The sequence below is a fragment of the Ricinus communis genome, chromosome 10, assembly GCF_019578655.1.
Source record: "Ricinus communis isolate WT05 ecotype wild-type chromosome 10, ASM1957865v1, whole genome shotgun sequence".
Taxonomy (NCBI): domain Eukaryota; kingdom Viridiplantae; phylum Streptophyta; class Magnoliopsida; order Malpighiales; family Euphorbiaceae; genus Ricinus; species Ricinus communis.
In genome coordinates this window covers 21,852,947-21,865,812 of record NC_063265.1, presented here as the reverse complement: position 1 = coordinate 21,865,812, position 12,866 = coordinate 21,852,947, and the positions used below count along the sequence as shown (strand labels likewise).

The 12,866-nt window shown below is 34.3% G+C and overlaps 1 protein-coding gene across 1 annotated transcript in view; it reads left to right on the top strand.

Moving 5' to 3' along the window:
* Positions 1-4,457, top strand: part of LOC8270489 (ferredoxin-dependent glutamate synthase, chloroplastic) — a 28,133-nt gene extending 23,676 nt beyond the window's left edge. The window contains exons 28-33 of the mRNA XM_002526868.4: positions 229-371; positions 476-569; positions 942-1,180; positions 1,271-1,349; positions 3,695-3,778; positions 3,910-4,457. Coding sequence (XP_002526914.1) covers positions 229-371; positions 476-569; positions 942-1,180; positions 1,271-1,349; positions 3,695-3,778; positions 3,910-4,068 — 798 coding nt within the window. The 3' untranslated portion in view covers positions 4,069-4,457. The remainder of the gene's footprint in view (positions 1-228; positions 372-475; positions 570-941; positions 1,181-1,270; positions 1,350-3,694; positions 3,779-3,909) is intronic.
* The last annotated feature ends 8,409 nt before the right edge of the window (positions 4,458-12,866 follow it).

The following is a 12,866-nucleotide window of genomic DNA, read 5'->3' as shown; positions in this document are numbered from 1 at the left end:
TCTAACAGATCTTGCCTAACAAGCAATGTGCACTATTAGAATATGGTAAAGGAAGGAATCAAAGCAGCATAATACCACGGCCTTTTGGGTTGCTTGTACATCTTAGTTATTGAATCAGCCACTTATCAGTTATACATATTTGAGTTTTGCTAGTTTTAGTGCAAATATCTATCCAGAGTTCTTTGGTTTCCTGTAGCTGAACCTTACTATGCATCTTTTATCTTCCAGATCTTGGATGCCATTGAGAATGAAAAAATTGTCAATAAAACTATAAAGATATACAATGTGGACCGTGCTGTTTGTGGGCGTATAGCAGGTGTGGTTGCTAAAAAATATGGGTACACTGGTTTTGCCGGACAGCTGAACATAACGTAAGTCCTGGGTTCTTGGTAGAAAGCCTTATTATTTAAAGAATGCAAACCAGGAATCCGGTTAATTTAAATGCAAACTGAATGAGTTCTTTTCACGTCAACAGATTTACTGGAAGTGCAGGGCAGTCTTTTGCATGCTTTTTGACACCTGGAATGAACATTCGGCTGGTCGGAGAGGCTAATGATTATGTGGGAAAGGTTTGTTGATCAATTTTAGTTATATGAACTGTATCCAAAGCTGGAATCTAAATTTAGAACTCAAATCAGTCATTTTGTTCAGTCAGTGAGGCCTTGGGAGTTCCTTAATGAAGTCAATTGCAAGCTAGATTATTTCATGGCAATATCATTGGATTAGTGGATGAATTGCCATTATAACTCTAGCTGGTCTTTACTATTACTGATGAACTTGATAATGAATAACAGATTATAAAACATATTTAATGGAGTTTGACATTATAAAGAATGATATTAATTCATGTTATAACATTTAAGTTGGCTTTATATTCTATCAGCGAACTATCGAGTTATTGCTTAAACATTGTTCTCAACTAGAAATGTAAATGATGCAAGGGTATGGCTGGAGGTGAGGTGGTTGTAATGCCGGTGGAGAACCCTGGGTTTTGCCCTGAGGATGCAACTATAGTTGGCAATACTTGCTTGTATGGTGCAACAGGTGGCCAAGTATTTGTTAGAGGGAAAGCTGGGGAGCGCTTTGCCGTCAGAAACTCACTTGCGGAAGCTGTAGTTGAAGGCACTGGGGACCATTGTTGTGAATATATGACTGGTGGTTGTGTGGTTGTGCTTGGAAAGTGAGTGTTCTCTTTACGTTGCTTTTTAGTTGTAATCAAGGAAAATGTGGGAACAGTTGCAAATGCTGAGCCTGTGTTAATTTTTTACAGAGTTGGTAGAAATGTTGCTGCTGGAATGACTGGAGGCTTGGCTTACATTCTTGATGAGGATGATACTCTGATGCCCAAGGTTTGTACTTTACTGAATGAAGCCCATTATTTAGCGTTCACTCTATTGGAGATTTAACGCTTATTAATGTTAGCTGTGAAATAGTTCTACATCCTCCACTCATCACTTAGGAATGCCATACACTTAATCATGTTTTAGCTTTTTCTGTTAGTGTGTGTTTGAAGTCTTTTAATGATCATTAGTTTGTGTTAATTATCTTATCTACCCCAAACGGGGAATCAAACTGCCATTTCTATTATTGAGAAACACACGAGGCTTTACTTGCTCTGGCCATGTAACAGGTAGGGTAGGTCATTGCATGATATCTTTCAATGCTTTAATTTAGATCTTTTCTTATATATTCTCTGAGGTGGGATAAATTTGCTGTCCGATTAGCAGCATGTTTCTCTTTTTGCAACAATCAGTTGGATGATATTTCAAATGGGAAATTCATCTGCCATGTTCCCTGTTGTTTTTGTCCCTTTGTTCTTTTAACATCTGGATAATTTTGAGTCTTTAGGTTTAGTAAAAGATCCTAAGTAGGTTTCTCCATTTGCAATTCCAACTATTTTCTTTATTCATTTTTCAATTTTGGTTATAATTCATAAATGTTGCTTCTTATGTGGTTTGAATCTTGCTTCTTATTGCCATTTCATATCCTTTTTTTCTAATTTTAAAACTTGTATTATTGCTTAAAGCATTCAGTAGGACATCAAGTTTTCTTTCTAAAATAGATAGGTTTCTAATAATTGGGAATTCTTATTCTGTTTTGCAAAATCAAGAGCTTAATATCAGTCAACAGAGAATCATGGGAACATATTGAGCAGGCAGGCTGACAGATGCAATATGCATATGTTTGGTTTTGTAGCCTGAAGCCGAATCTGAATATTATAAAGTAGCAATGGAAGTAACTTGGGAAGTTTAGCTAATCCAAGGTATACATAGGCATCTGGTTTATCAGATGACTTGTAGTCTAATATATGAAACATATGTATGAGCAGAACTTTTTTCAAAAAAGACAGTGACTGCTCCGATGTACCAAAAAAACTCTGCATCTACTATTCCCTAGGTGTCTGGAACTCTTAAACTGTTGATCTGCCTGCATCGGAAATATAGTCTGTGAGATGACATGGATGACCAAGGTTACTTGGGACTTGGATTAATTGGGAACTGGCTGTTAGTCTGGTTTGATTTTCCTTTTATGGCTATAAATGTCCTAGAATGGGTTAAACAGAGGGTTCTGATATTGAATCTAGTTCAACCAATTTTTTTAAATGGAGATTTGGAACTGACAAAGTGCGGAATAGACATAGCATGGTAAGGCATGCCATCTAGCCACTTAGCCAGTTTTCCTGTGGTTTACATTGGAGGAAAGGGAGAGCGCCCAAATTGACATTATGTTATTGTGGCTTCATTTAAAATGAAAAAAAAAGTTACATTTTATGATATTAATTAGTTTTCAGATATTCTTATAATTTAATTACTTTGAGGAGTATATTTAACTTGGATAATCGTAATCATGTTAGTCATATTATTATTTTAAAGACTCTTTACAGTCCCTTTAAATCTGGAAAGCTAAAAAGAAGGAATGAAGTTTGAAAAAGTAGGTGGAGATTGAAAAGCAAAAGGAAACTGAGCTGTTTCCAAATCCTTTATAGTGTATCCCTAAACAACGTATAGGGAAAGCCAAAATCCCATTATGGATAAGGCGATTCATTGCATCCATTATTTAAAACCATGATATTTATTTGTTTTGATTCTGGTTTGACTCAGTCAATCAAGACTTGGTTGAACCGCATTTCTCTAGCCCTCCTCTTGGTTAGGATTTGAAAGTATTTGAATATATCTAATCTAGATTCGATTCCTAGACTAGTCAAAAAACTGTTATATGTTTGCTTCTCATTTTCTTCATATTCAAGCAAGAGGTTTGAACTGTGGAGAATGTCTCGTACTCTTAGGAAATAAAATACTATTCAAAGGATTTGAAATGAAGGTATGACACCCTGGATTGTGTATTGGCAGTTTTACTACTCCTTCACAGTAAAAATACAGGTTACAAATTAAATGTAGACGCAATGCCAAACCTTGTACAATTTCGTGTCCGATTGTATTTTCTTTTGTTTAATCTTATCCATGCATATGATTATATCTAACAAAGAAATATTTGTTGGTCTTGGCACGTGAGTATACAACTGCAGTCAATTTTGATTTTTGTTTAATAAAGAATTATTACTGACTGTGAACTCATAGGTATATATGTGCATCATTATACCTTTTTGATGTTATTCCTGATTTTCATTTTCTTCCCTTTCTCAAGTCCGTGGAAGCCAACACCATTAAAATCTTAAATTGTTCAATGTGAATAGGTGAATAAAGAAATAGTGAGGGCCCAACGAGTAACTGCCCCTGTTGGTCAGATGCAGCTAAAGAGTCTCATTCAAGCTCATGTTGTAAGTCTACTAGACAAAACTGCATTAGTCGTTTATGAGGTTAAACTAATTTCAAAATCCTGAATCTCTCTTAGCTGCACAGTTTTGCTTTATTTCACTAGAAGTTAATTTTAACTGCCCCCCTGCTGAAGGAAAAAACTGGGAGCGGTAAAGGTGCTGCTATTCTGAAGGAGTGGGACAACTATCTGCCGCGCTTCTGGCAGTTGGTTCCACCTAGTGAAGAAGACACCCCAGAGGCTTGTGCAGATTATCAGGCCACGGTTGCTGGGGAAGTACTGCAGTCTGCTTAGCATAGCAATGCAAGGCTCCCCCACAGCCAGGTGCGATTGGCTACCACAACCTGTACATGTCAAATAGATGATGATGGATTCTTAAACGGGAATACATCGGTAGTTGATCGGAATCCAGAATGCTTTAATCTCCAGTTCAAGGGTCTCGAAATTAAAAGATCAGCATCCACCCCCCTCCAGAGTCGGACACCCAGATCCATCATTCCACAAGGATCCAACTTCCCAGGTGTTGCATGAATTTGTATAGTGATTTGTGGCGGAAAATGTGAAGTCAATTTCGTTCCAGATTTTTCCATCGTATGAAATTTTAAACATCGCTGTTTAATTAAAATAAAAAACCCCTTCTGTGGCTGGTTAAGTTTTTCTAATCTAATTTATTTTAATGGTAATCTCTTTAGGTTCATAACTAAAAGTGGTCCATGAAATTAACTTGTTCTCAATATATTTGTTTCTTCAAGATGACACTAGTTGTTCTTGAAGTTGCAATGAGCTATGACCATGAATATTTTGTTTTGTTTTGTTACCAGAAATAAGGTTAGTGTTAATAAGGATGAGAGATCTTCAGTCGATTTATTTGACTAAGGCAAAATATGAGAGTTGCTGTTGGGGGAGTAAAACGAAGGATGCTGGAAATGCAGGTCTTTGGTCAAAGCACGGGTAATTTGAAGATAAATGACTGGTGATTCTAAGTAACATGATTCACGAATAAGTTTAAGAAACTAAAATTGATTATAATTTGTAACAGGAATCTACTGATAATGTATTTGATAAGTTAAACTAACTAAAAAAGATTATAATTTATAACAAAAGAATCTGCTGATAATGTATTTTATAAAATGCCAATTTGAATATTTCGAAAATATTAAATTTCATGTTTAGTGATATCTGCTGAGTTTTTATTATATTTAAATTTCTATTAGTTAATGTTGGTTTATGTTTCGTTTCTATATGGTTTTTGTATTATTTTCTGTTTGGCTTTTGTTGATAAAAATTTATTTATATTTGATTTATTATTGATTTTTTGAGTTTCTATTTGGTTTCTCTTAAATTTATTTTTTAATTTATATTAGAATTTATATTCTAATTATATAAAAATTCTAACATATCATATATATATATATATATATATATATATATATATATATATATATATATATATATATAGTTTTGGAACATCATAATAGAGAAGGGGGATGAAACTTTAAATTATATCAACTATAAGTACTTGGGATAGTGCTTACAAAAGGCAACTTTTCAGCTCCATTTTATATTTTGTCTAAACATCTCAAAATAAAGCCAAGAAAGTTTGGAGAGCAAATTTAAAGTAAAAAATGATTAGCCAATGTTAAAAATTGAAGATGATGTTAGTATTCTATTTTATTTGGAGCTAAAGAATAATAAAAGATATATTTCACAAAGAATCTAATTTGTATATCCGTTCAAACAAAACAGAAATCTAGTTCAATCATTGTAACGGCCTTAGCAACAAATCAAAGAAAAGAAATAATGTAACCAAATAAACACATATCATTTGAACATTTGATAACAAGAACACATAATGAAGCTTTAGATATAATGCAATATGCAAATCAATTGAGCAAAGCTATGGTGGAAGAAATAGATAATGAAGAATAAGAAGAAGTGCACCATGAACATAATACACAAAATGATAACAAATACAAGGCAACCAAAAATCTAAGAACAACATGTATATAAAGACCAGGAAACTTTGGTAGTAGTTTTGAGCTTCTTGCAATAAAAAAACCATTTTTACAAGATAATTAAAATCATGCCTAAGGCAGTATGCATTGAAATGTTTAGATAAGAAAACATGAGTGGAATTTAAAAGCATCAAGGGAAGAAAAAAATAAGAATGTTCATCAAGCGTGGACTGGACAGAAATCATACCTACTCTTTAGAAATAAGAATGAGTGATGAAAGGAAAGCAACTATAAAAATCATTGGACTTTTCATGAATTCCAAATATTTGGACATCGAGATAGTACACATGCCAGCATATATAATGAGGGACATGCAAATAATTATGGCATCAACCTGAAATATTCAAAAGCATGAAAATATAAGGAGAAAGTATTGAAGCTCATAAGGGAGAAATTGGAAGAATCATATGTATGACTGCTTAGTTACTTGTACATGTCGAAAATAATATATCTAGGATCAGTTGTAGACCTAAAGATAAATAAAGACTTAACATTCCTTTATGTATTTATGGCACTTGATGCATCAATAAGAGGTTGGAATCATTATATACTAATTATAGTAGTTGTTGGAACTTCCCTAATAAGGAGGTATATTGTTCTCGGCAACCACACATGGTGCAACTAGTAAGTTTTTCCCTCTTGCATTTGTTGTTACTGATTCTAAAAATGATGCTTCTTCAATATGGTTTTTCTAAAAATATGAAGAAAGCATTTAACAGGAGGAAAAACATGTGGATAATATCAGATAGGCATGAAAGCATCCAAAAAAAAAATACAAGAGGTATATCAAGAGGAGGTTAAACATGGTGTACGCATATTTCATTTGTTGAAAAATTTGAAAACAAACTTTAAAAAGAACAAAAGAAGATTGAAGAGTCATTTTTAGCAGCTGTTAAAGCCTACATAGATGAAGACTTTAATTATCACATATTGGAGTTGTCAACAAAGTTATAATCTTATTTCCTTATTTGGCATTTTTGTATAGTTGAATATTTAGGGTTGTGTGTTGAATATCCCTTGATTACCTCTTTAAGATATTCATTATTGTTGTATATATTATGATTGTATTTTTTATATTAGGCCTAGGTTTAAGGAATCAGAATATTCTTGCTATGTTAGGCCCTAGGTTTAAGGATCTGATTCTATATATTGTAAATCTTTTAGTGAAATGATACTGAAGGAATTTAAAAATTCTCTCTGACTTTGTCATGGTATTAGAGCCATAAACTCTAAAATCATTCATGTTGTCTTTGGTTACTATCTTTAATCTTTGCAGAACGATCAATAGAACAAACAATAGAGTTTTATTTCTCAACTCTATTGCCTTGCTTTGAGATCTTAATGATATGTCCTTAGTTATTCATGTTATTCTATTCTATTTTTCTTGATCTAATCTCTTAGTTCTTGTTTATGGTTGAATCGTGTTCTTAGAATAACCTGAACATTTTCTTGCTTGGACATTTCAATTTTAAATCTTTATAAAGGGAAAGAAATCGTAGGGTCATTTTGGTGGGACGAGTACTTCACCTGACATTGAGAAGGAGAAGAGGAAATATATGAAATGGCAAGTGAATGATGTTTAGATTATATCTTGGATTCTTGGCAGTGCAAAGCCCACCATACTTGTAAAGAGTAAAGGAGTTTAACCTAATAGTCTTTTTCTCTTTATTATTGAAATGAAGAACCAATATATAAAATACATGAGGTACGTGACTCCTTTATTATAGGAGCAGTTTTATAAGAAAATAACAACTTATAGATAGTGGAACGGAAGCTAATGACTAAATCAAAACAGTAACTGAATAAGCTAAAAAGACTAAGTTAAAACAGTAATTGAGCAAGCTAAATATCTGCTATTATGCCCCCCTCAAGTTAGACGTATTGGAACGACTAACTTGCTAAGATGCCTATCAAAAGCTGACTTTGGTAATGCTTTAGTAAGTATGCCAGCAAGTTGATCAGCAGCATGGATGTGATCAACAGTAAGAAGTTTGCGTTGAACCTGATTTCTGACATAATGAAAATCAACAACAAGGTATTTCATTCTACTATGAAAGACTGTATTTTCACATAGATACGTGACTCCAATGTTATCACAGTAAATGAGTGGTGAACAATTCAATGGAATGCAAAGCTCGGAAAGTAGATTTTTATCCCAAGTTGTTTATGCTACAGCACTTGCTACGGCTCGATACTCTGCTTTAATGGAGGATCGGGCTATCGTAGTTTGCTTTTTCGAGGACCAGCTGATCGGATTGTTCGCAAGAAATTGAAGATAACCAGTAGTAGAGATACTATCATTGACATCACCTGCCCAATCTGCATCAGAATACATAACCAAATTGAAGTTGTCACTCTGCCTTAAACGAAGACCATAATTTAGAGCACCTTTGAGATATCGAAGTACTCGTTTAACAGCTTTCCAGTGTTGCTCAGATGGGGCATGCATAAATTGAGATAGTTTATTGACAGCATATGATATATCTAGTCTTGTGAAGCTGAGATATTGAAGTTTACTAAGAACTTGTCTGTACTTGGTAGTATTAGTAGGTGAAGAGTCATCAGAGATTCGAAAAATTTCAGTTGAACTCATAGGCATCTAGGCTGGAGTACAATTGTGTATATTTTCGACTTTAAGTAAATCAGAAATGTAGCGAGTTTGAGACAAGAAGAGATAGCTCAACTGATGAAAGACTTCAACTCCAAGAAAATAATGAATGTCACCCAAGTCCTTGATTGAAAACTGATTGGCAAGAGATGAAATCACTTGTTAAACCATCGTGTTATTGCTGCCTGTAACAATAATGTCGTCTACATAAACTAAAATATAGACAACTATATCAGGAGCTTGCTTGATGAACAAAGAACTATCATATTCGGACTTGAAAGATCCCATAGTAAGAAAATGAGCTTTGAGTTCATTGTACCAAGCACGCGGAGTTTGTTTGAGGCCGTAAATAGCCTTCTTAAATAGACAAAGATGTGTAGGATACAGAGGATTTTCAAAGCCCGGAGGTTGATGCATGTAGACTTCTTCTTCAAGACGGGCATGAAGAAATGCGTTGTTGACATCAAGTTGTTTGATGGGCCAATTGTGTTGAACAACAAGAGTTAGAACCACCCTAATTATTGTTAGTTTAACAACAGGGCTGAATGTAGAATGGTAGTCTACTCCATGCCTTTGAGTGAATCCCTTAGCAACAAGGCGAGCTTTGTAGCGGTCAATGGTGCCGTCTGACTTCCTTTTAATCATGTACAACCATTTACAAGCAACAACATTGTTAGATGATTTAGGTGGTACTAATACTCACATTTGGTTCTTTAATAAGGCATCATATTTTGTTTTCATAGCGTCCCTCCACTGTGGCTGTTTGTTGGCTTGATGAAAAGTTTGAGGGGTTAGATCAATGTGAATTTGGGCCATATAATAAAAAATGACCTTGGGTTTGTGAATATTGTTTTGAGAACGAATAACTATGCATTGAGTTGATGGGTTGGAGGTGGTGTGGGTCGAGTTATTTGTGTCAGAGACAAGTTCTAGAATTGACGTAGCCGCTGGTGGTGCACAAGTGTAAGGAGTGGCTGAGCTAGTGTGTGAAGGTGATGATAAATAAGAGGGTGAAGAAGTGGAATATCGCAGTACAGTGGTAGATACGCGAATGGAAGAGAGTAAATCAAGTTGTGGTGTATTCATGTATGTTGATTGGTGATCGGTGGGTTGATGGGGCTATTGTAGGTTGTCATTAGACAAGTCATCCCATGTTAGATTTTTGCAATTTGAAATATTTGAAAACATGGTTTTAAATGGAAATACATTTTCGACAAAAATAATATCACGAGAGAAATAAATTTTATTTTTGAAAGGGTCAAAACACTGATGACAATAATGAGTAATAGAGAAGCCCAAGTAGACACAAGGTGTTGATCTTGGTTGAAGTTTGTGTTGGGTATATGGCTTGAGCCATGGGTAGCAAAGACATCCAAAGATTTTCAGGAAATGGTAATCTAGTTTAGACTAGAACAATCTTTGAAAAGGGGATTGGTTATTCAAGGTGGGTGTTGGTAAGCGATTTATTAAGTAGATAGCATGGTGGCAAGAAAATGACCATAAAGCAGATGGAAAAGAGGCTTCATATAGTAATGTTCTTGCTGTATCAAGGATGTGTCGGTGGCGCCGTTCAGCAAGAGCAACTCTTTATGGTGTGTATGGAGGAGAAATTAAGTGTTCTACGCCATGGAGGCTAAGGTACGAACTAAGACTTTATTACTCACCACCCCCATCAGTGTAGAGTGACAATATTTTTGAATTGAGATGCTTTTCCATTAAAGGATGAAATTATTGAAAAATGGATGTGAATTCACTCTTGCGTTGAATGGTGTAGATCCAAGTGTATTTAGTGTACTGATCAACAAAGATACAATATTGCAATTTTTTATCAATAAAAAGAATAGGGGAAGGTCCCCATAAATCATTAAAAATAATTTGAAGAGGTTTTGAACTTGACAACGTAAGACGGGCAAATGGTAGCCTGTGATATTTATTTGATAAATAGGAATTACAAAAAGGAAGTTTTTCTCTTACATTAAGAGGAATAGAGAAATTATTTAAAATAAACTTAAAAACTCTAGTATGAGAATGTCCGAGTTTACGGATGCCATTTTCAATGGTGGTGTTGTGAGAGGCCATGTGTACTTGAGGATGGGTTAGTGAAGCAACAGTAGGCCACTTGTACAACTCTTGTTTACTCCAGTCGTGCACCAGCGATTTCCCTGTGACTAGGTCCTTAACAAAGAAATCAGAAGGAAAAAATTCCACAGATGTTGAGTTATCTTTACAGAAATTGGAGACAGAAATTAAATTGTGTTTGATTTGTTGAGCGCATAAAGTACTGGGTAAATGAAAAATAGTGTTAGATAATTGAGTTGAACCAGTGTGAATAATTGGGATTTTGTTACCATCTCCCATCATTACTTCCTCAATGTCGTTGTACTAAGGCATGTTGTGCGGCTCTGTTGTAATGTGATGTGTTGCGCCAATGTCGAGAATCCATGGATTTGTTGATGTATGGTACCCATCAATAAACTTTACTTTGGTCTCAAGGTGATTATGAGACTTAGAGCGGCAAACTGAGGCGAGATGACCTGGTCTGTTGCATAGCTGACATTGAACTCCATTATTCATGCTATTTATATTTTTTTGTCGCTATTGTGGTTGTTGAGTGTATTTGTTGTTGGGACGCTAGCCAGGAGATGTGCTGGTGGTGTTGTTGTTAGGAGATCAATGTGAAGTTCGATTGTAGCGAGGAGTCATCATATGTTGGTGTTGCTTTTGGTTGCAAATGCAGCTGTGATTGAGGTAGTATTTTGTTGTCCTTGTTGTCGCAAGAAGATTTCATGATCGAGGAGCTTTTCATAAAGCTCAGGATATTCAATTGGAATACTTTGATTGGGAATTGCTGCGGATACTTCTCGAAATTCAGAACCTAGTCCATTGAGAATTTTGACAGTTAGTTCAGGTTCAATAACTGGAGAGCCTACAGCAGCGAGCTCGTCGGCAATGGTACAAATTTGATGTAAATATTCAGAAACACTCTTGTTATCTTTGTTGATTCTACTGAGTTGATCACGTAAGCTATAGATCCGTGTATGACTTTTGTTGGCATAAGTGGTGTGTAGAAGAGCCTGTGCTTTTTCGGCATTAGATGCACCAGCAACAATGGAAGCAATAGTGCTGTCAACAGAAGCCCATTATTACTTAGTGAATGAGGCGGTCTTGACGAACCGAAAGGAGATACGCTGGGTTAATTTCAGTTCTGTTAGCACGAGTGATTGTCTTCTTAGGGCAAGGTGTGGAACTATCAAGATGCCCAGCCAACTCATGACCTTCAAGAAGTAGTGTTAATTGAGTCTTCCACGTAGTGAAATTGGAGCTGCCTTGAAGTTTGATGGGCAATTATGAGGATGGGTTAAATTGTACAATATAATTGTTATTATTTAGATTATCAGCATTGATAAGAGTAGGCCAGCTTGTGGAAGCCATTGAAGGTGATGATGGCAGTTTGAATGTGAGAAGAAAGAGAAGGATCAGACTCGTTAGAGCTCATAAGCTCTAATACCATAAAGAGTAAATGAGTTTAACCTAATAGTCTTTTTCTCTTCGTTATTGAAATGAAGAACCAATAAATAAAATACATCAGGTACGTGACTCCTTTATTATATGAGCAATTTTATAAGAAAATAACAACTCACAAATAGTGGAACAGAAGCTGATGACTAAATTAAAACAGTAACTGAATGAGTTAAAAAGATGAAGTTAAAACAGTAATTGAGCAAACTTAATTCTGCTATTAACTTGACTTTATGAAATCTATTGAGAAATGTGGAGTTACCTTAAAAAAGTTTACAACCAAATTAACACAATACTCTCTCACTCTCTCCTATCCTGAGCTCCCTCCCTTTGCGGGCTAACTTCCCTTCCTCGTGCTGCCCTCGCCTATTGTTTGTAAGTGGTTATATTTTTATTATGATAATTTTATTGATTAACTTTTTCTATATTTCGATCTCACTGTCGTCGCCATCTATCACCTCGCCTGCCATCAAAGAATCGTCTGTGAGGTACTTATATTTTTTAACTTTTAATTTTTGTTTAAACTTTATATTTGTTATTTTTTTGCTATATTTTATTATTTTGTTGATTTTGTGTGTTTATTTTATATTTTATTAATTACTGTTATATGTGTTTTCTTATTATTCTTGTTATTTTCATTTTCTATTTCAGTAATTAGTGTATATTTGTTTATTTTTTCTTATTTTTTATTTTAATAATTACTGTATATCTTTTGTTACTTTTTGTTATTTTGTATTTTAGTAATTGTTTGTATATCTGTTTTTTTTTGTTAAATTTTTTAAATCTCTATTTTATGAATTTGTGATTTTTTTGTGTGTTTTTAACATTTTTATTATACTTTATTAAATTCTATTTTCTTATTGGTTGACAATAGTTTAAATGAAGTTAATTATATTGAATTTTATTTTATTTAAATTTATTTAATACTAAAATATTATGCATTTTTTGGT